Source organism: Leptodactylus fuscus, chromosome 1, assembly GCF_031893055.1.
Source record: "Leptodactylus fuscus isolate aLepFus1 chromosome 1, aLepFus1.hap2, whole genome shotgun sequence".
Taxonomy (NCBI): Eukaryota; Metazoa; Chordata; class Amphibia; order Anura; family Leptodactylidae; genus Leptodactylus; species Leptodactylus fuscus.
In genome coordinates this window covers 38740314-38765825 of record NC_134265.1, presented here as the reverse complement: position 1 = coordinate 38765825, position 25512 = coordinate 38740314, and the positions used below count along the sequence as shown (strand labels likewise).

Here is a 25512-nt window from a genome sequence, read left to right as displayed (position 1 = left end):
GGAACAAGGGTTTGGCTGAGTAGGTGGTCGCCTAGGGCACTATTGAGGGGTGTGGAGCACAATTTATGGATTTAAAGGGGTTTGTATATATCCCTTCGAACAAATACAGAGTGGACACCAACATTTGTTTACAAAAAGTTGCGTGAAACTTTAGGCTAAGTTCACACGGGAGCGTAAGTGAGGATTTTGACACCAAGAGTGACGCGGGGAGCCGCATCCCTCTCGGGTCAAAACCCACCTGCCACGCGGCTTCCGACAGTCGTGGCTTCCCCCTCTGGAGTAAGCTCAAATAAATGGGCCAATACCGGAGGTTGCTGCCGCCAGGCGGACACCGCGGCTCAACGAGAGGAAGAGAGGGCAGCCCATTGTGAGGGGGCGGATTATGACGTGGATTACGCGCCATAATCCGGCCCCTTAGTGCCCGTGTGAACGAGCCCTTAGGAATGTGAGACGGATATAAGCGATATACATATTCTGATAAGTAAAGGGATGCACGACACATAATTTCTATAACAATATTGTATTTAATGGCACATAAAATATTCCATTGCACAAGCAATTGCAATAAGGTATATGTACAAAGCATACAGCGTCATCATACATCATCATTAACATGAGATTTCAGCCATCATAAATTTTTCTATAAAAAGAAAAAAAAACATTATATAAAACCCCCCAGAAGCATTTTCTGATGCGTGGATAATGACCTAATATATTGTAGTGGCTTCCAATATGCTATTAATGGGATCCATGTGAACTGCAGTCAATAATTTGGCCTGGATAGTCGTAGTATTAAAATGCCCAATGGAGCCCAATGGGGCCACAGGTACATTGGAGGGATCTCAAAAAAGTCTGTGTAGCATGGAGAGTAATTCGTTGGTACAGCGATTTACGGGGTATTATGAGAATGAGGAAAACATGGTTGGTTTCTCCCAGAAACAGCGCCAACTCCAAATACAGGTTGCGTCTGATATTGCAACTCCTTTAACTTGGATACAGCTCATGGAGTGGTCCAGTTTTCGTAAAAAAGCAGCCATGTTTTTCTACTTGTATGCAATCCCTTTAAATACATGTAGTGATACTAGAAGGTGGTCACCCACACCAAGACTGCTGTTTGCTAGGCTACATGCACTTCCTGTCCTGCACATAACACTAATATGAAGCTGCAAAATTTCTAGAGGTATTTTACATACATTCATTGCTTGCAGGTACTGCAGGGGGGCGAAATTGTAAAGCAACAAAAACTTCACAATAAATGCATAATACATAGATAATATGACTGGTGACCTCCATATTAATGTCTCTAGTATAGTTCCTAAGTTCCTTCTTGATGGCCAATGGCCACTAGTTTTAGATTACTCTATGTACGCTGTGCTTTGGTAGTCAGAGACACTCCCTCCAAGCTCAAGAGGTCCAATCTAGAGCAAGGGGAGTGTCTCAGACTACCTGAGCCCGGTGTACATAGAGTAGTCCTAACAACTGGTGGCCATATTGCAGAAATGACGAGAAAACTGATGGAACTGAACTAGAAATATTGAAACGAATGACAACAGGTATTTTAACTATGAATTCTGCATTTATTGTAGAAAACATAGTAGAAACCGGAGATTTTCACCACCTTCAACAACTCCAACTCTTTGCATCCTTCCATAGGCCACGCTCCACTGATTCCAATGCAGTTGGAATTTTTTCTCTAGCCCCTACCATCCCGAGTAATCAGTTCTTCTGGATTCAGTACTATTATTCTCTTTGCTGTCAAGTGGGCTGTCCTGTTTGCTCCAGCCTAGGACAGCCCACTTGACAATAGAGAGCACATGTTCATAAACTAATAGAAATTATTGATCAGTAAAGGTGGGGGTTAGAGAAAAAAAATTGCATCGGAATCAGTGGAGCAGCGACATGAAGGGTGTAATGAGCTGGAGTTGGTGAAAGGCTCCCATAAAATTTGGTTGTTCCCTACAAACATGTAAAATATAATATCGATCTAAGTTAAAAAGTTTGAATACTTAGTTATAAACTCCGTACCATAGATGCATTCAGTGCTCTAAGGAGGAATAGACAGGAGAGTAGATGGTGGCCTATAGCATTATACAAGATGAGTTCCCCAACCAGGTGATGGTTCATACCACCACGCCCTAACCTCTGGACATATAGGTGCAGAGCTTCTTCACCCCCTACTCGTCCCTCCCTTCGTAGGAAGGATGACCATCTGACCATTGGAGGTTTCATTCCCTACATTTAATAACATTGACAACCTAAGCTGGGCCTTCCCCCTCTCCAACGACCCCATAGCAGCTCTAGGGGTTACTTCTATGGTACACACGCCCTCTCTAATTTTACAAAAAATGGGATTTAATAATACAGTGCTCTTACATAATTCAATACCAAAGTCCATAGATTTTTTATGTACAGAGCATGGTAAGGGAAGACATATCTGCTCAATAGGACATTTCTGCACATCCAACAAGCTACTAAGACTATACAAGAAATACCTAATGTCTAAGACATACAGAGGTTATCCACCATCTTGTTCTTGACAAGTTGCAGCCATGTTACATGTATTCAGTCCTCTAATGGCTGTCTCTTCAGATCCTCTCTTTGTGTTTGACATTGGCCAACTTGACATTCTCTTGTTCAGTAGACTCCGGTACAGGCTCAACATGGCAGCCGATCATTAGTTGGTAGACCATAACTCCAGCCACGGCTCCCAGTAAAGGTGAGACAATGGGGACCCACCACCACTGATCACCGGCACTACGGGAACAAAAAAGTAAAATTTTGTCAGATGAATTCTTAGTAGTTGGCACCCCATGGCCTAGTAGATTGGTGGGTTCTAAGATGCTTGCACCTTTTTATTATTTTACAGGCCAAATAAGCTAAAAACATACGCCCTGTAATAATACTTGGACAATATTTCAACACTTACGTGAAAACTTCTGTGCCCCAACCGGCCAAGGCGGTGAAGAGACGTGGTCCAAAGTCCCTAGCGGGGTTGACGGCATATCCTGAGTTGAAGCCCATAGACAATCCAATGACAAGGACGACAAATCCAACTGTGAAGGCCTCAAGCCCACGGGGGATGGGGTTGTTGTAGGGGTCAACAATGGCCAAGACGCAGACGATGAGAGCTGCAGTGCCAATAAACTGGGGAAAAAGAAGAAACCATTGTTATTTTAATAGTAGGACAACAATAGGACAAGTTGTTGGAGATATTAAAGGACCCCTCCCCTGAAAAAAATCTACCTCCTGATCAGAGTCTTGGAGAGTATGGAGTCTAATGGAAGTTTGTTTTCTTGAAGATGAACAAAGACCCCATTGAACAGGGAATAAGGAAGAAGCTTCTGGTATGTTGTCAAGGTCAGATTTGTTAAGACATGTGAGGGGATATTTAATTACGGAGACATGTCTCAAGGTCGTCAGAGGTCAGGAGATAGTGCTGGAAGAGGACTGGGAGAGCTCAATGAGTGCTACTCATCTGAAACACTTGCGTCTATATAGCGCATTGTCACTAGCAGAACACTACAAGAACACAAGAATCATAAGATCGTACAAGACATGGCCATCTAACAGTGGATTAACTTGTGTGGGAAAAAAAAATATTTTAAAAAAAAAAACGCTTTACCTCTGAGTATTTACAGATTACACATAGGGTAAGGCTGCTCGATACAAACAGCTGAGTTAAATTAAATTTATATCCTGTATTATACTCCAGAGCTGCACTTACTATTCTGCTAGTACAGTCACTGTGTACATACATTATATTACTTATCCTGTACTGATCCTGAGTTACATCCTGTATTATACTCCAGAGCTGCACTCACTATTCTGCTGGTACAGCCACTGTGTACATACATTATATTACTTATCCTGTACTGATCCTGAGTTACATCCTGTATTATACTCCAGAGCTGCACTCACTATTCTGCTGGTACAGCCACTGTGTACATACATTATATTACTTATCCTGTACTGATCCTGAGTTACATCCTGTATTATACTCCAGAGCTGCACTCACTATTCTGCTGGTACAGCCACTGTGTACATACATTATATTACTTATCCTGTACTGATCCTGAGTTACATCCTGTATTATACTCCAGAGCTGCGCTCACTATTCTGCTGGTGTAGTCACCGTGTACATACATTACATTACTTATCCTGTACTGATCCTGAGTTACATCCTGTATTATACTCCAGAGCTGTACTCACTATTCTGCTGGTGTAGTCACCGTGTACATACATTACATTACTTATCCTGTACTGATCCTGAGTTACATCCTGTATTGTACTCCAGAGCTGCGCTCACTATTCTGCTGGTACAGTTACTGTGTACATACATTACACTACTTATCCTGTACTGATCCTGAGTTACATCCTGTATTATACTCCAGAGCTGTACTCACTATTCTGCTGGTGTAGTCACCGTGTACATACATTACATTACTTATCCTGTACTGATCCTGAGTTACATCCTGTATTATACTCCAGAGCTGCACTCACTATTCTGCTGGTACAGCCACTGTGTACATACATTATATTACTTATCCTGTACTGATCCTGAGTCACATCCAGTATTATACTCCAGAGCTGCGCTCACTATTCTGCTGGTACAGTCACTGTGTACATACATTACATTACTTATCCTGTACTGATCCTGAGTTACATCCTGTATTATACTCCAGAGCTGCACTCACTATTCTGCTGGTGCAGTCACTGTGTACATACATTACATTACTTATCCTGTACTGATCCTGAGTTACATCCTGTATTATACTCCAGAGCTGCACTCACTATTCTGCTGGTGCAGTCACTGTGTACATACATTACATTACTTATCCTGTACTGATCCTGAGTTACATCCTGTATTATACTCCAGAGCTGCACTCACTATTCTGTTGGTACAGTCACTGTGTACATACATTACATTACTTATCCTGTACTGATCCTGAGTTACATCCTGTATTATACTCCAGAGCTGTACTCACTATTCTGCTGGTGTAGTCACTGTGTACATACATTACATTACTTATCCTGTACTGATCCTGAGTTACATCCTGTATTATACTCCAGAGCTGCACTCACTATTCTGCTGGTACAGCCACTGTGTACATACATTATATTACTTATCCTGTACTGATCCTGAGTCACATCCAGTATTATACTCCAGAGCTGCGCTCACTATTCTGCTGGTACAGTCACTGTGTACATACATTACATTACTTATCCTGTACTGATCCTGAGTTACATCCTGTATTATACTCCAGAGCTGCACTCACTATTCTGCTGGTGCAGTCACTGTGTACATACATTACATTACTTATCCTGTACTGATCCTGAGTTACATCCTGTATTATACTCCAGAGCTGCACTCACTATTCTGTTGGTACAGTCACTGTGTACATACATTACATTACTTATCCTGTACTGATCCTGAGTTACATCCTGTATTATACTCCAGAGCTGCACTCACTATTCTGCTGGTACAGCCACTGTGTACATACATTATATTACTTATCCTGTACTGATCCTGAGTTACATCCTGTATTATACTCCAGAGCTGTACTCACTATTCTGCTGGTACAGTCACTGTGTACATACATTACATTACTTATCCTGTACTGATCCTGAGTTACATCCTGTATTATACTCCAGAGCTGCACTCACTATTCTGCTGGTGCAGTCACTGTGTACATACATTACATTACTTATCCTGTACTGATCCTGAGTTACATCCTGTATTATACTCCAGAGCTGCACTCACTATTCTGTTGGTACAGTCACTGTGTACATACATTACATTACTTATCCTGTACTGATCCTGAGTTACATCCTGTATTATACTCCAGAGCTGCACTCACTATTCTGCTGGTACAGCCACTGTGTACATACATTATATTACTTATCCTGTACTGATCCTGAGTTACATCCTGTATTATACTCCAGAGCTGTACTCACTATTCTGCTGGTACAGTCACTGTGTACATACATTACATTACTTATCCTGTACTGATCCTGAGTTACATCCTGTATTATACTCCAGAGCTGCACTCACTATTCTGCTGGTGCAGTCACTGTGTACATACATTACATTACTTATCCTGTACTGATCCTGAGTTACATCCTGTATTATACTCCAGAGCTGCACTCACTATTCTGCTGGTGCAGTCACTGTGTACATACATTACATTACTTATCCTGTACTGATCCTGAGTTACATCCTGTATTATACTCCAGAGCTGCACTCACTATTCTGCTGGTACAGTCACTGTGTACATATATTACATTACTTATCCTGTACTGATCCTGAGTTACATCCTGTATTATACTCCAGAGCTGCACTCACTATTCTGTTGGTACAGTCACTGTGTACATACATTACATTACTTATCCTGTACTGATCCTGAGTTACATCCTGTATTATACTCCAGAGCTGCACTCACTATTCTGCTGGTGCAGTCACTGTGTACATACATTACATTACTTATCCTGTACTGATCCTGAGTTACATCCTGTATTATACTCCAGAGCTGTACTCACTATTCTGCTGGTACAGTCACTGTGTACATACATTACATTACTTATCCTGTACTGATCCTGAGTTACATCCTGTGTTATACTCCAGAGCTGCACTCACTATTCTGCTGGTGTAGTCACTGTGTACATACATTACATTACTTATCCTGTACTGATCCTGAGTTACATCCTGTATTATACTCCAGAGCTGCACTCACTATTCTGCTGGTGCAGTTATTATGTACATACATAACACTGCCTGTTGGATCTCTCTATTGATATTCCCTATTGGAGATCAGACATCAGACAAAACGGGGCAATGAGGTGACCAGACAAGTGCACGGCTTTTGTGTATATAGAAAGGATAACACCTTTACAGGTATATAAACCATTACAAATATCTTATTCCTGTCCTGAGTTAATAAGCTAGAGCTTCCAAGTAGATGGACTATGACATCACTTGTTAGTCCTGTGCCCTTTTACAAACCCTTCAGGTGTCTTTATGATATCAGATATGGTCAGTATATCTCCAGGTCCTAGTGCTTGGTTGGGTTTAATAGGGCACCTTAATGTACACCTGTCCTGGCAATCCTAAAACCCATTTTCACAGACTTTATAGGAATAGTGATATATGAGTGATCTACCCCTGGTATCCTATGCTACACAAACATTACCCTACATAAGAATTAAAGGGATTCTCCATACATAGTAACCCTTATGTTTCCATCACAGTATAGGAGCAACATTTCTTTACCTGGTCAAAGAAGCCATTCATCAGAGTGAGATGCTCTGTAGGGAAAGTGGCGAAAATACCAGCTGTGCCATTCGGACCGGTGACATAGAGATTGTCGTTTGCAAAATACCAGATGGCATCTGTAATATAGGAAAGTCAAAATGTTATCTAACACCATCATGTGCAAGGCTGGACTAGAGTATATTCACATGCAACATATTGCAGAAATTTCTGGGGTTATCTGTTGGACAGCACATGGATTTCTGCTACATGGTGATATACTCTAAAGCTGCACAAGGTCTCAGCGGTCCCACAGTGCCTGTGATGTCACCCAAGAGACTGGAAGAGGACGCTGAGGAAGTGTCGGATGCGATGCGAATACCCAGCAGTGAGGTAAGGTGAGTATAACTGTTTGTTATGTCTCCGCACCTCTCATGAGCCTCCAATTATTATACTCTGTGGTCTGAAGAGACCTCACAGTATAATAGTGTTTATCAGCGAGTGCCAAAACCACAAAGATTCGGGTTAAAACCCCGAAACCTTTGGAAAATTCAGGACGAAACTGGCTCATTCCAAATCAGTTCCCTCACCTCTATGATTAACCTTCATATAAGAATGGGTGAGTGTTGCCCGGACACCTGCGATATGTCGTGTGTGGGGTTTTTTCCGGTTCGTAATAATAGCAATTGTTTCCATCACATAATTCAGACAATGACACTTAATAATTTTGTTGCCATTTCTACTTTCTCGTTCCTTGGTTGAGATCCAACATTTACAAGAGCCTGATGCCGGTGGAACCTGTTCTGTCGGGTGTATCATGCACTTGGGACCCTGACAAAGAATCTGAACTTCTAAATGTCGCGTGTGTGAACGCTGCGCCCAGATAATTGTCACTTCCTGCAATTTCTTAATGGCTTTATTTTTCAGTTCTGAACCATATTTCACTCATGGAACAGACTCTTGGGTGGAACCTGCCATGTTTGGCAGGAAAATTATAGGCTTAGGAGTGGGAAAACCTGAATAAGCCGCTTATGATATATTTTATAGGGGTGTCTACTGTGGTTTCTGTGCAGGAGAAAAGTTCATACAATGTTGACATCGCTGCAAGTCACCTTATGCAACCCACCAGCTGCGTCTGACACATACCCAGGGTTAGAATAGTTTAACAGAATTTTTCTTTTTTTTTTCTTTTTTGTTATATTTATTACTTTTTTTTTTGTTTTATAATTTATTTTTGGTTTACATTTATACATTTTATATTATTATATTTTTTATTATTATTATTATTATTATTATTATTATTATTATTACTATTATTATATTTATTATTATTTTATTATTATTATATTTATTATTAATATTATATTTATTTTATTATTATTATTATTATTATTGTATTATTATTATTTTATTATATTATTATTATTAATATTATTATTATTTTATTATTATTTATTTTTATTATATATACCTTAATTCAAATTTTAGGTTGATTTTTCTATTTCTTTTTTCTGTATTTATGTTTCTCCATTTTTTTTCTTTAATGGCATAAAGCCCAGCAGATTTTTTTAACAAACATGTTTCACAATCAAAACTGTATAACTTGTGGTCTGAACACTTCCTCTCCCTCTTCTACAAATATCTCCAGAGGATAGTTCATAACTAGAGATGAGCGAATAGTATTCTACACTCTAGTTTCGAATACCCCGCTCCCATAGGAATGGACGCGGCCGAACACCAAGGGGTTAAGCGGCGCGTCCATTCATTCCTATGGAGCGAGGTATTCGAAAGTAGAGTTTCGAATACTATTCGCTCATCTCTATTCATAACCATTTGACCCCTCTATAGCAATTCCATATGGAGAAGGGGGGGCTATACATTAATCCAACCGCCTCTGACCCTACCTGGCACCCAGTCAAGGTCATTCATCTTCATCCTGCCCAACTCTGCTGAGATCTACTCTCTATATCAGTGGTCCCCAAACTTTTTTGCACCAGGGACCGGCTTCAAGCAGGGCGGGGTGGACGGGAAGGGCTCCACCGTGTGGACGGGAAGGCTCTCTGCCGGGATGCTCTGCAGGGTTCACAGGTGGGACATAAACATCTTGGCGGACATGGCAAATCGCTAGACACCGAGGCTGGATACTTTGCGCCAGGCCTCGTTGCTATGATAATGTCCTGTAGTTGCTACATGGCCTAGCGCTAAGTATCCAGCTAAAACTGAAGTCAGCCTGCCAACCTGCTCCGCGGACTGGCAAAGAAACGCCAAAACCCCAGTTCTGACCCCCGAACCAGTGGTTGGGGAACCATGCTCTATATTCACTTGAATGTCTTGCTTTTCCAACCTCTTACAAAACTACAACTCCCAGCATGCCTGGACAAACTCTGGTTTCACTTACCATAATACAAGCCATAGACAATGCCGGCTCCGAGGAACGCTCCAATAGTCTGTGCCAGGGTATAAATTGGGAACTTGATCCACGGCTCTCGTGCCATAAGACACAAGGCGAAAGTTACGGCTGGATTTAAGTGGCCACCTGCAGAAGACAAGGAGCATTGTGAGGAACGTAACAATGGGAAAGGACGGAAAAGAGGACAAGGTGACATCTATGGAGAACGGAAATGGGCAATGTGTGTGAGGATTACAGAATTTGTTCATACATGTTATACCTGTGAATTAAAGGTACAGTACAAGAACTGCTCCTATTAAAGGGGAGCTCCACCTTATTGTGAGGAGGACAGGACTCCCAGCATCATAGATCACCATGAAGCATAGGATTCAGCATCTTGACTAGGCCCAGACCAGGAAATCTGGTTGATTCATGGACCAAATTTTCAGTCCGAATAATCCCATGTGCATGGGGCCTTAGGGAGTCTTGGGGTAACCTATATCCTTACACAATAAGCTGAGCAACTCAAGGGGAAAGAGAATGAAGTTGCACAGTAAGGAGAAGCCTGGTAGCGGTAGTTATACGCTTCTTACTGGTACTTACCCGAAACCTGCCCAGCGATGAGGATACCCAGCATGACAGCGAACCCGAAAGCCAGATTGACAGTCAAGAAGAGACCATGGGAGCCTTTACTGAGGACGACCTGAGCCACCGAGCCACAGCCGAACATCTGCAGGACAGAAAGAGACCCGCCATTATTACTAATGCTCCAAACACTCTGCAAGCACACAGCACCGAACATAGCAAACTCCTGTTTACAGATCCTCTCAGTACTTTCTATAGACAGGCACTAATCTTATGCTCTAGTCACCTTCAAAGCAGCATTAACAATTCAGCTGACTTTGAGAATACCTGATGTAGGAAGAACCCTCATCCCTCAGCATTGTATCAACTATTGTGGAGGGGATCTGTCCAAAGCTTGCTGACTGTTTCCAGTAACAATCAGCAGAGCTGAATATAAATATTTCATGACTGCGAGTGACTCCTTCATGTCGTTGGCTGCCATGTCTACCGACTTATTTGTCAGCTGTATACAGACTATCAACAGGGAGGAGACGCTCCTCGTACCATCGGAAAGTCGCAGGGCTCCCATATCTCTGACCTTATCTGCTGGCCACATCCTTACTTATACTAAGAGAGTATGAGACTCCTTATATCTCTGCAAAAAGACACGTCTATTGGCAAAATAACATATGGATTCTTCTCAGCAAGTCATTTCTATATTTGGTGTGTTTCTTCTTTTGCATTCACAGAACATATCGTGTATCTACAGAGCCCTATACATGTGGCGAATGACAGACAAGTATCCTTTTGGCATCCATAGTATAGGAAAGCAGAGTCTGCTGATCTTCAGACGTCCTGACATCTCTCCTGAGATACTCTGTGCTGCTGGGAGGCTCTACTGCTTCCACTGTAATAGTTTATCTCTGACTTCTTACTGAAATACTCCGTACCATTCCAGTGTGATAGCCTGAGGCTTCCTGGAAGATCAACACTCTCCTCTTCTGAAATCCACTGTGCTGCTGTGGTGCCCTATTCCTTCTAGTGTGATAGTCTATCTGTGACTTCCTACAAAATCAGTCGTCTCCTCTCCTGATATACTCTGTGCTGCTGGGAAACCCTATCCCTTTCAGTGCCATTGTCTATCTCTGCCTACAAGATCAGCATGCTTCTCTCTACTAAAATACTCTGTGCTGCTGGGAAACCGTACTCATTCCAGTACGATGTAATCCTTGTGACTTCCACACTTCTAATCCTAAAATACTCTGTTCTTCTGGGAGACCCTACTCCTTGAACTGTAATAATCTGTCACGGACTTACTACAAGATCAGGTCTCCCTCCTCCTGAAATACTCTGTGCTGCGGGGAGACCCTACACTTCCAGTCTATCTGTGACTTCCTTGAAGATCAACACCCTCTTCTCCAAAAAATCCTCTGTGCTGCTGTGGTCTCCCACTCCTTCTACTGTCATAGTCTATCTGTGGCAGCACCTTACTCTCCTGTAATCCTCTGTACTGCTGTGAGACCCAACCCCTTCTAGTGTCATAGAGTATCCGTGGCCTTCTACAACACCAGCAGCACTCTACTCTCCTGAAATACTCTGTTCTGCTGATAATGACCTTGCCCCTTCCATGTTGTAACTCATAGATACATAATCTTTCATTGCAGGCTGATCCGTTCATGCAAACCCTAAGGCTGCAGGTGGTGATGAAAGCGGCCGTCACTGGAGCAGTCTTAGCACCACTTAGCAGACATGGCCGCCAGCCCAGACCAGTGTGACCTGCTGACTAGATAGAGTGCTGGCAGTAAACAGGAGCTTGTTGTGGAGTTTATGAAACACTCTATTATAATAGCTGCCACTCCGAGTAATGTCACTTTATATTTACAGTCACATCATGAATGGTGTCCATAAAATCCATCACAATGAAGAGATCATCACTGTGTATAATATACCGCCTCTCACACTGCCGCTATAAATGTCTACACAGCTCAGCATGTCACTCCATAAAACCATCACACATATCCTGCGCACTATAGCAGAATAGGGAGACGCCACTTCTTGTTACACAACTGATGGCTAATACAAAAATATTGCAAAATGAAAACGTAACATTGGTCTGGATTACAAAATATTTTGTGGTGAAGAAATTGAGAAAGTGAGTTAGAACTGTAACAAATCATAGTTAAGGCTGTGTTCACACCTGCGCCCGGTCTACGCCTAGAGATTCTGTTCCTCATTTGTATTATAGTAGTTATATTCTTGCACATAGGAGCAGTATTATAGTAGTTATATTCTTGTACATAGGAGCAGTATTATAGTAGTTATATTCTTGTACATAGGAGTAATATTATAGTAGTTATATTCTTGAGAAAAAATTCCATAAAAGGATTCAAACAAAGTTTGAAGGATCTGCAGCTCAGAGGAGGTTAAAACTCAAAAAAACTTTATTTCATACTTTTAAAAGGACTCACCCCAAATGGGTGAATACATTCAGAGGTTTAACAACAAGACATAGTGAGAAAAAGATAGAAAAATGTGAAAATAAAACCAAAAACCGCTGACGCGTTTCGGGACAGATTTTTAGTGTCCCTTAATCATAGCGGAATACAGCCTACACAATGTGTTGCCTCGATCTCTTATATACTACTGACTTTAACACAGTTTAGACAATTAAGTGTTCTAAACTGTGTTAAAGTCAGTAGTATATAAGAGATTGAGGCAACACATTGTGTAGGCTGTATTCCGCTATGATTAAGGGACACTAAAGATCTGTCCCGAAACGCGTCAGCGGTTTTTGGTTTTATTTTCACATTTTTCTATCTTTTTCTCACTATGTCTTGTTGTTAAACCTCTGAATGTATTCACCCATTTGGGGTGAGTCCTTTTAAAAGTATGAAATAAAGTTTTTTTGAGTTTTAACCTCCTCTGAGCTGCAGATCCTTCAAACTTTGTTTGAATCCTTTTATGGAATTTTTTCTCATCGTTTTGCTCCAAGAGGTCAAGGAGAACAGGGTCGTGCACCACAGGAGGACAAGTGAACGGAAGATAGGTGAGCTACTTCTCTATTTTTTCTAAAAGTGTAGTTATATTCTTGTACATAGGAGCAGTATTATAGTAGTTATAATATTAGAATTATAGTTATACTACATTATAGTAGTTATTATATTCTTGTACATATAGTATATAGTATATATTTTGACCTTATATACTTTTTTTTACATGTTCTTTTCCCAGGCAGTGAAACACATCACCAATCATTATGCCGCTATACAGATATCCAGTATACAGTACAGAGCGGTAATATTTATGTCAGTAGAGTACTCCACAGTCAATAAACCCCATTGTGCACTAATGTGCAGTCAATGGAAATAAACATAGCAGCATATGTGAGCAAACAAAGGCGACTTGAGAAACTCTCAAGACCTGTGAGATGTCGCAGCTGCTCAGTCTCAGCCGATGGACTCCTGGACACTTTACCCCTTATGTTGATGCATTCTAGGTGGATAAATGATTTCCTTTTAATTTGCTAGATAAAGAGTATTCAGTGGAAGGTTTTTGGGGTGGCAGCCAGCTGGCAATACCAGCTGTGGATCCTGTTTTTGTTTGCAAAGAGTGAGGATCCTGTTGGGCATGAATCCACATGAAAGCTGAGACTGTATTGTATAGGTGTGTGCTGAGGACTGTTTGGTGAGGACTGGATGTAGATTGTGATGTGGCACTGAAACATGGCGGCAATGCAGATCTTACTACCGATTACACGTGGAAAATCTGACATCACGGCAAATGTCCGAATCACAAGTAGAGACACAAACTGTGGGAACGTAGCCTGTTCTAGTTCCATTAGAAACCTCCACACCTGCCCCACGTTGCTTTAGGGTACTGACTGTATTGACTGGGTAGTTCAAGGGTCAGACATTGCCTTACAGGGAAGTCAGTTTCGATAGTTGGGGCCATCAAGACTATCTAAGGCTTATTCACATATTCATTCTATGTAGCAATATCAGCAACATGCCAAAAACATCAGGATCTCCTTAATAAGTATCATTACCCAATCCATAATGCAAGGCTTACTAAAGGGTCGGACATTGACTTATAGAATAGTCTTCTTCCTTCTGGAGGAGATCTTATTTGTGGACAGTATTGTTACTATGCTTGGGTTATATGTTAAGCTGACCCAAAACTTAAGCTGACCATCCACATAAGAGGTTCATATACCCAACCCCTGACTCAGTTCACCCATAAACATACACAATCGGTTCGGTCAAGCACTATATATATCCTAAATGAAGAGGTGGGATAAAGTTACCACCTTACAGCTCTAGACTTATCTCCCTAAGAACAACAGGATCCGGTAGTCTGACTCTCTGATCTTTTACGTCTCCAATATCTGCTGTCAGTGGAAATTTAGGAGCCCCCCATATACATTATATGATCATCTAGTCCCGCTAGGTGCAGGCAATCTTCATCCAATGTGAATAGCTGACTTTACACCATTGTTATCTTAGCATGTCACCACCTGAGAGGTCAAGACCCCCAAATAAGTTGTTACATCTGTATAAGGACATTATAGGTTCAGTAATTGGCATCCAGTTGGCATCCAAGATTTTACTTCTAAATATAACTGAAGCCATCAGTCTATGTCCATTAGAAGATCGACACATAAGCTGGGGGCCGTCCTGCTTTCTTGGAGTCTGCGGACTCGTACCCTTGATACGGTGTGAAGGAACCTGAGCCAAGGAATGTGAAGTTGCCATCCCACTTATGTCAGACACTGGGCTATATTTACACTCAGGTTAACAGGATAAAGGCCAATAACTCCCGAAGTATGTGAACCCCAGTGCCCGAGGAAGAATGGACCTGAGCCTATGAATGTGTGCATGTGGATAGGTAGGTAGGTAGATAGATAGATAGATAGATAGATAGATAGATAGATAGATAGATAGAGATACTGTAGAGATAGATAGATAGATATATAGATAGATGATAGATAGATAGATAGATAGATAGATAGATAGATAGATAGATAGATACTGTAGAGATAGATAGATAGATAAATAGATAGATAGATAGGAGATAGATAGATTATTGATATATAGATAGATAGATAGATAGATAGATAGATAGATAGATATATCGATGATAGATAGATAGGAGATAGATAGATAGGAGATAGATAGATAGATAGATAGATAGATAGATAGGAGATAGATAGATAGATAGATAGATAGATAGATAGATAGATAAATAGATAGGAGATAGATAGATAGATAGATAGATAGATAGATAGATAGATAGGAGATAGATAGATTTCCCTATTTCCTCAGACCTTGGAGCAGCCTTCAGCTGTTGCAAAACTACAACTCCCAGCATGCACACTTGCTTCGCTTTTCTCGGAACTCTAGAAGTAAATGGAACATGATGGAAACTGTAGCTTCATGACAGCTGGAGTGCTGAAGGATGCTTTCCCCTTTCCTAGGGCCAGTAGGAGAACTGTGAATGCAGCTCTGGATGTAACTAGGGTATAATCAGAGGAACAGGTCAATTCAGGACAAAATGAGTCAGAAATTCAACATTATATGTAGATTTGTGTCGTCAATAGATTGTCAAGTGGCATGAGAGATTAGTTCAAGGGTCGGAGGATGATATTATTCTGTCATAGAATATTCTACAGCACGAGGGACAAGCACTAAGTTTGACCAAGGTTGGGTAGTTGTGCCAGCAATGGCGACCCCAAATCTACCCTGTGTTTCTCGATGGTCTCCTTTCATACACCTGATAGCAGAAACTGGCATGGATGGTTGTCAGAGGAGCCTTTATGTGTCCAGGTCTCTGCAGAACCTCCAGCTATTTACCTGTGATGTGTGCACAGAGATTAATAGATTAAATCTGATGGCGTCCTGCCCAGCCAGAAACCACTGGAATGTATTAACCCTTCCTCGTCATTCTACCTTACATTGCAAAACAATGTCAGGCGACACGTGAGTGGCATGAAGCAAGGACCCATTAACAGGGGACAAGCAAGGGGGCATGGCCAAAACGGTTGTGCAACACTGCTTTCATTTAGTGCCTTTACCACTCTCTCACCCATGTGTTGCTGCCATTCCAGACTCTGGGAAAGTTAGGTGGCATCCTCTGTCATGGTTTTCAGACTGTTTTCTTTTATGGGAAATACTCTTATTTTAGGCTTTCTCCAGATACAGGCGTGGCACCTTATGCATTATATATGTGGTTAATCTCCTGCAGATCCTGGCACCTTCTCACTTCACTCCAGGAAGAGACTTTGGACTTGATCGGACCCTCCACAATGTAAACAGAAACTTCCTGGGCATCCTGCAGTCTACTTGGCACAATAGGCCTCAGTGTTGGCCAGGACGTATCAGCCGCTCACTTTTCATCGCTGAAGTGGGTGAGATTTATCTCCTCGCCTGCAGAATTCTTTAATTCTGCGCAGGGCCAGAAGCCGTCTCCTGCGAGGAATATATTAAGTACTAATTTCATTCCTCTTGTTAGGACATGACGGGTGTAGTAACATATAACAAGTTGGCACTTTATGCCAGCTAAACATGGCAGCAGCTGATTTATCTAATACTAGAAGCCGCATATTTCCAAACGCCTTACATGGGAAAATATTGGCTGCTCCTGAGCGAGCCTGGAATCACATGTCACTACTGATGTAGCAGAGCTGAGCTTGTCATTTGTTGCACAGAACTACAAGTAAATCCGTATACATCTTATATACCCACATTTTTAACCATGAGTTGTCTCCCCTGTTACATAGGACTGCAGGTAACTTTACAATGTGTTACACAGGACTGCAGCATTGTGTAGTGTTATCTGTAGTGTCTACCCAGAAAAGGATGTCTATATTTAGTTAGTATTGTGCAAAAGTTTTAGGGCATAGCTCTATGAAGTGCAGTGGTAACATTCGCACCAAAGGACAACATAAAAAAATATTCCCTTAAAATGAGTTGTCCTTACTATTAATTGATTAGTCATTTCAATTGTGGGACAATGCAACCATTCAGTGCTTCTAAATTCTTTATATTATATATATTGAAGGCATTTGGGCCTATTAATATCCTGCTTTAGAGTAGCCTACAAATTATAAAAAAATATATATATTACAGCTACGCCCTCAGTGGCCGTAAGTGGTACTGCAGCACAGTATGTTTAGTTATCCATCACATCTAGCTCTAATGATGTCATTGTCCTCCCCCACCTATCTGTTATACAACCTATTTCTAATCACTGCTTGTTCCCTATTATATAATGGGCTGCACCCACCACCCCATATTATTCCAATTACACAATGTATTGCCCCCGCCTCTGTCACTCCACCCTCTCGTCTCATTGCACAATACACAACAGATTTGTGCACCATCACCATGTGTAAAAAAACAGCAAAATGAGTCACTGCACCTGTCACCATGGCTGACCCCAAGATTTCATGACCACCACTCCCCGGCCAGAATCGGCCACTTCACAGCTTCCTTATAAATTTATTACGTCCCTTGTGCAACTTTTCCCCACATACCGATATCATTTTATAGCCCAGATGGCAAAATTGTAACAAGCTCAGAACCGAAATAAAAACAGTAATAAACTTATAACCTCCGCCCTTCCATATGTACACAGGAAAGAACATTTCCCAAAAACAATACCCCTCAAATAAAAGTCCCAGTGTCATCCTGTTCACATGGGTGACCATCCGGGTGGTGGTCAGTATAAAGGTTGCCTATTTGGCAACATTTAGCATTATTGCAAGAACTGGGTCAGATAACATCTGCAGACACAGATTTGTTCAGTTCTTCATTGTAGCTGATACATTGTGACAAACCTGCAGCCCTGTGAACAGGACAAGGCGCATTATCAGCCTTTAAATGTAACCAAGTGGTCCTATAGTCATGCGATGTGATGGATGAGGTGTATACCACCCCCAAAAGTTTATGTACACGTCGAGGTCTCGTTACCCGCAGTTTAACCCCTTATGTGCATACTATTTTTATGTGTAAACTCATTACAGTGAAAGTCAGTACTACAGCCATGCGGAGGTACAGGTGCTGTGTACTTTGGCACAGGTATGGATCCGAGAGTGGTTCTTAAAGGGCATGTGAATCTGAAAGAACCTGTTCTTCATATGCTTTGTCCAAAAACTTATGAAGTCTCTTCGTAAACCACAATCGGGCTTTAGTTAATCTCCTGTAATGCTGTAACTGCTTCATCCCATTATATATACTAAGGGTCTATTCACATGTGCAGGTTTTAATGAAGGGACTTTTTCCTTTTAAGCCAAGGTCATCAGTATCTATCCAACACCCTTCTCTTTCTATTCTTCTCCTATGCTTCCTAAGCAAAAAGTTATGAACTTGCTCATTTGGCAATTGACCCTTGTCTCAGCCCCAATGCCGCAATGATCAGTATCACATGAATGATACTAACATCTACCCTTATATAAGCTGCAGACCTCAGTTGGAGGCTCCCTTTAACATCTATGATAGATAGGGTTGGTCATGCAAGCAGTGAAGCCGTGAGTCACTAGTCCTTACTAGTAGCTGGCATGTAACCTCACATGAACTCTCTATACATACTGATATCTCATAGATCATACCAGGTGGGGCCCGAGAAGTTTATATCGGATTATAACACCCGGGCCTAGCCTGGCAACATATCAAATAGATAATAGCTCATGTAGCACACTGAAAAGCTTAAAGGAATAGCCTTATATAATTTGGGATCCCCCAAAACCCTGAGAATTAACCAATGAGTGATGGAAAAGACATACCGTATATACTCGAGTATAAGCCGACCCGAATATAAGCCGAGGCCCCTAATTTTACTACAAAAAACTGGGAAAACTTATTGACTCAAGTATAAGCCGGGGGGGGGGGGCGGGGTATGGGGAGAATGCAGCAGCTACTGGAAAATTTCAAAAATTAAAATGGTTTTTGGGTGCAGTAGGTGCTGGGTAAGGGGAGGGGGTGTTTTGGTTGTCTGTCTGCCCCTTCCCTGAGCTTGAGGACTGAGTTTTTTTTTCCCCCACTTAGAATTCAGCCTGGCTGAATATAGGGTATCTGCAGTGCTCCTATTAACCCCTTCCTGACGGAACAGGAGCACTGCAGATCCCCTATATTCAGTAGACCGGGCACTGCCAGACACAGGGATACCTAATGTGTATGTGTGTCACAGTCATTTTCTACTTTTATATGTATTCTAGGGAAAGGAGGGATTTACAACTTTTATTTACTTTATTTTTTTATTTTATATTTTTTTAAAGCTTCTTTTTTTTAAAACTATTTTATGGGAGATTCTATACATTACTATTGCAGCTGGTCATAGGACCCCCCCCCCCCCCCCCCCCAAAAAAAAAAAAAAAAATAATAATAATTTTTTTTTGTTTGACTCGAGTATATATGGTAAATCTTCATACTTCATACTGAGATAACTAGCAGTTTATTTCTACGGATAGTGAATCTCTGGAACAGTTACTTCTAAGAATTAGTTCCCCAATAGATGACATAAAAGTCTACTTAAAGAGGACCTTTCACCACCTGCAACAATATCAACTCTTTGCACGGATTCTGGAGTAGTTGGAATTTTTTCTCTAGCCCTCACCATTCTCGAGCAATCATTTCTGATGGTTTTAGCATCCAATATGTTAATTAGGTGGTGTAATGCCAAGTGGGCAATGCCCAGACCACCCACCTGACATGAAAGAGTCTAATTAGCATTTTGGGTTCTGAGATTAACATCCTTGATTTCTCAGGAACCGTAGGGGCTAGAGAAAAAAATCCACCTGTGTCAGAATCAGAGAAGCAACGCCTGTTTAAAGATATAGGGTTCATGTTGGTGGAGGTGATGAAAAGACCTCTTTAATTTTGGATCATCTTCTTTTTTATAATTCTGTGTTGTACTGTCCCTCTGTTACTCTTTTTTGCAAATATTTAAATAAACAGAAAGCAGGGTAATAGTCAGGAAGGTTAAAATACACTGTTGCACTCCAGGAGGAGTAACAGAGGAACGAAACAATGCAGTGTTATAAGAAAAAAGTCTCCAAAGTTATTTTAGGAATATAAGTATTTATTAAAGAGCATTATTAAAGGGGTTCATCTGGTCCCTAAAGTCTCATAGTCTTCACAGGATAGGTCACCACTATCTGATCTGTGGGGGTCCCAGTGGTAGGAGTGGAGCCGAAGTTCCCAAGTGTCCCCTATACAGTGGAGGGGGCTCCACTCCTATCACTGGAATAGGAGTCGGCACACCTTCCCATCCACCTGGAAGCTGCTGGAACAGCTGATCTGTGTGGGATCTAGGTGTCGGACCCCCCCCCCCCCCACACACACACAGATCAGATACATGTATGAAACATGCATTCAGGGACGAAAACCCCATTTAACACAAACATGCCAGAAGAGGTGACAGCTTACTGTAACTCGCTCTATAGCTGCCCTTAGGCGTATACTTTTATATCCATCCATCACAGAAATAACAGGCAGCTCCAGCCTACTAGTAAAAGAAAAGTGGAATAACTGATGCAAAAGATTCCACCATATAAGAGATGTGATCCTATAACACATGGGGTGGTAGGATAACACTGGCGTGCGTAGTAATGAGCCCTCCCTTCTCCTGTGATACATTGTATCAATTCCATTTCCCCATCACGGTGTGATACATGTTATTTCTGTGGCTAGTTGTTTATACAGCAGTGCAGGCGACGTCCAGCCCTGGAGGTGAATGGCGCACGTGTCTGCAGGCTTGGGGTTTCTAGAGGAACAACTACAGACTTATTCTCTCACTGGTTCCCCCAGGGCTCCTATTTAAGTCACAGGCTTTATCCCATCAGGGAGACCTTTGTGCTAATGCTACAGTGCATTGGGCTACAAGAATGCCTGTAATGTGGGATACTGTATGTTACTATGTTATAGGCTACTCTGTAACATATGGTGCAATACAGTGGTAGGCTCAGTCCGGGGTCCAGCTGATAAATAACAACGTAATATCCCTGGCTTATATACACTATCACTCCCAGCATGCCTGACCACAGAGGTTCACAATCTAATCTCAATATTTTACTTAGCGTATCACTCCTGTCATTTTCCCAACCTTAGACTATGTTCACATTTGCACCAGAATCTCCATCGCAATGTCCGCCTGAAATCGGTGGACAAAAAAGTTCTAGCTTGTTTGTCTGCTTATTCCAGTTTTAAAGCAACAGCCAAAGGACCCCATTATAGTCAAAGGGATTCACCAGGCTCTGTAGGTAACCACTACTTTAGCGGTCGGCCTGTCCATTGTTCTGGTCCTCTAACTTATAGGCAACCTATAATATGACCCAAGTGTAACGCTACAGAATGTATCACTCCCATCATCCCTGACTCCAGCAGCTCACAATCTAATCTCAATATTTTACACATTGGATGACTCCCATCATCTCTGTCCCCTTGGGTTCACAGTTTATCTCTAGATATTTTGTCACACCCATTATCTCTGTCGCACTGTATCACCCCTATCATCCCTGTAACCCTACAGACTCTATCACTCCCATCATCCCTGATTCCAAAAGCTCACAATCTAATCTCACAATTTTACACAATGTATCACTCCCATCTTCCCAGCCTCCAGGATTTTCCAATCTGACCTCAGTTTGTCACACAATGTATCACTCCCATCATGCCTGAAACCATATGCTTACAATCTGATCTTAATAATTTATGCAAAATATATCACTCCCATTATCCCTATCACCAGGAGATCACAACTTAAAGGGGTCTGCCATGAGAGCTCCTTATTCCTGTAGACAGGTGACTAATTGCTGATTGCTGGGGTCCAACCATGCCATACATGCCGATATATCCTACATATCATCCACATTCTATAGGATCTGAGTATAGCACCATGGGGTTAGTCAGTGGATACATGTAACACATTGGGATTCTAGTGGTGTCTTTGCTACATAGTTTACTAGATTTCTATGTGACCTGACATCTAATGGGCAGACACTTTGCTTCTCTCTAGCTACAACTCCCATCATGCCTGACAACCATAACACCATGCTGGGGGTTATAGATTCCTAATAGTTAGAGAGAACCTGACTTGGTCAGGGCATGATGGGAGTTGTAGTTTTGGACACAAGTACCATATAACGTATAATGTTGCAAAAAGCCATAGTCACCGTTGTGCTGCACTACAAATCTCAGCAGGCACTCCAGTATCAATATCACATGGTCTACTTATATATGTTACTCAGGTCATTAACATGCTTGTCATGTTCTGCAGTGTATATACGATGAGAAGTAAACAGCTGCCCGCCACCTCTGGTGCCGCTTATCCCTTTGATCGACTGGAACAAAATCCAACAAGGCCAACCCACTTGACTAATCCCGTGGTGCCAACTACTATATTAAACATATCTCTACCAAAACTTCAACTTAACCATAAGGAAAGCTTTATTTTATACCTGAGACTCAACAGTTAAAATAATGATGACTGATATCAAATATTAACATGCATTCACATGGTGCAGTTGGGCACCGTTAAAACTACATTGTAAGAAAACGACATGCAATTTTGGGGCAGATTTTGATGAAATTTCTAAATACATTTATTTAACGTGCATGTGGTTTATTCTGATGCAGTTTATTCTGATGCGGTTTACCTAACTGCACCAGGTGAACGCAAAAATGACAGTATATGTATAATGTATTCTAACAATTTTTTACAGAACATTTACAGTGAAACCCCTTTGAGACGACCAGCGAAAATTGCATTAAAAGCTGCGGTGTTCTGAAAGAAGATGGCTGGTATAGAAAGTGAAGATCCATCAGTAAAAATCTGGTCAGGGTAAGGGATCTTAAAGAGGTGGTCTTTTGGATAGGGTAGCCAGGAGTCGAAGCGAACGTGACATTTATTAATATTATTGTTGATAATATTAATGGTAATAAAAGATGAAAAAAAATTAAATAATAATAATAATAAAATATATTATAATAAAATAATAATAATGAATCAAATAAATTATAATAATCTCCAAATATATGATAATTAAATATTAAAATATATAAAGCAAAAAATAATAACAGTTACAACAGAATAGCGTCACTATTAAAGTCACTTACGACAAGTATGAGGGTGCCCAGACATTCGGATAGCGCCTGGCGGAGCAGTTTGTTCCTGATGCGCAGCTTGGCATTGATGCTGTTGATAAGCTCCTTCTGGCGCCCCATGTTGTTGAGCTTCTGGGTCAGAGTAGAGCTGCGATGCTGCCGGCTGGATAGTGGATAAGTGTGTGTGTTATGTTGTGTGTCAGCTTATAAGTTTGGAGCTGGACACCTCCCATCCTCTGCAGACAGTCACTCCTCTCCACACCCAGAGCTGCACATATACTCACTCATACACACACATACGTCAGGTCTCTGGAGCAATTCACCTTGCACTTGTATAAGTGTTCACCCCCTTCATCCCTCATCCTGGAAGAATCTAGAATCCCCATAAAGATGAAATCTCAGCACTTGGTGATTGTCATCTCTGCACATATTTGCTCTTTACTTTCTGTACTGTAATAAATTCTACAGGAACATTGTATCAGGTTATATTATCACCAGAATATTACATGGAACAGGTACTTCATTGTTACCAGAGGGTGGGCCCAGGAGCCTAAGACCCCAGAAAAGCAACCAAGTATATGTCCAATGCAGGGCGGACATTGCAGCAGAATGCACTCAGGTGACATTCGCAGTGCTATTCCTGGATGCATGCATGTCTATGGGGCTATTGAATCATTCTGTTCCAATGATGATTATAGAGCAGGTCCTATCCTGCTGCAGGTCATCGGTACACAACAAATTGGAAGCCCCCAAAGACATGAATGCACAACGGAGTGCACTAGGCTGTCACTCCAAGTGTCATCCCAGTACATTCCACCCAGGCCCGGTGTTAGCACCTGCTGGCTGCCTCACCTTATGGGGTCCGATGAGCCCCTGCTGTTTTATTTTTTTTTAAAAAACCCCACATGGTATAATGATCGGAGGCCCTGGGGAAGGTGACAAACATAAAAAATAGTGTTACTTTCCTCTTCTGGGCTCCGCCGCAACTCCCTCCTCTCTTCAGGCCTCTTCAATGATGTCACAGACGTGAAAAGACCGCAGAGTATAAATAGTTCATGGGTGGTGAACCCCCAAAAATTCAGGTTCTGCTGAATCTAAAGTTTTTGTAATATGTACAACAAACACTGTAGTGGCTACTATGGGACATTATACTGTGTGGAGGGGCCACTATGGGACATGATACTGTGTGGAGGGGCCACTATGGGACATTATACTATGTGGAGAGGCCACTATGGGACATTGTACTGTGTGGAGGGGCCACTATGGGACATTATACTATGTGGAGGGGCCACTATGGGACATTATACTGTGTGGAGGGGACACTATGGGACATTATACTGTGCGGAGGGGCCACTATGGGACATTATACTGTGTGGAGGGGCCACTATGGGACATTATACTGTGTGGAGTGGCCACTATGGGACATTATACTGTGTGCAGGAGCCACTATGGGACATTATACTGTGTGGAGGGGACACTATGGGACATTATACTATGTGGAATGGCCACTATGGGACATTATACTGTGTGCAGGGGCCACTATGGGACATTATACTGTGTGCAGGGGCCACTATGGGACATTATACTGTGTGCAGGGGCCACTATGGGACATTATACTGTGTGCAGGGGTCACTATGAGACATTATACTGTGTGGAGGGGCCACTATGAGACATTATACTGTGTGGAGGGGCCACTATGGGACATAGTGTGTGCAGGGGCCACTATGGGACATTATACTGTGTGGAGGGGCCACTATGGGACATTATACTGTGTGGATGGGCCACTATGGGACATTATACTGTGTGCAGGGGCCACTATGAGACATTATACTGTGTGGAGGGGCCACTATGGGACATTATACTGTGTAGAGGGGCCACTATGTGACATTATACTGTGTGGAGGGGCCGCTATGGAACATTATACTGTATAGGGGCTGTTATGGAACATTATATTGTTTAGAGGGGCCGCTATGGGACATTATACTGTGCGGAGGGGCCACTATGGGACATTATACTGTGCGGAGGGGCACTATGGGACATTATACTGTGCGGAGGGGCCACTATGGGACATTATACTGTGCGGAGGGGCCTCTATGGGACATTATACTGTATAGGGGCTGTTATGGAACATTATATTGTTTAGAGGGGTCTCTATGGGACATTATACTTTGTGGAGGAGCCCCTGTCGAACATTATACTGTGCGGAGGGGCCACTA

At 41.9% G+C, this 25512-nt stretch overlaps 1 protein-coding gene across 1 annotated transcript; it reads right to left on the bottom strand.

Moving 5' to 3' along the window:
* Window positions 1-504: 504 nt before the first annotated feature.
* Window positions 505-23464, bottom strand: AQP3 (aquaporin 3 (Gill blood group)). Its single transcript, XM_075269688.1, has 6 exons — window positions 23309-23464; window positions 10239-10365; window positions 9645-9782; window positions 7268-7386; window positions 2927-3144; window positions 505-2754 (listed from the first exon to the last, which is right to left on the bottom strand). Exons 1-6 carry the CDS (start codon window positions 23414-23416, stop codon window positions 2586-2588), a joined length of 879 nt encoding a protein of 292 aa, XP_075125789.1. The 5' UTR covers window positions 23417-23464; the 3' UTR covers window positions 505-2585.
* Window positions 23465-25512: the final 2048 nt, after the last annotated feature.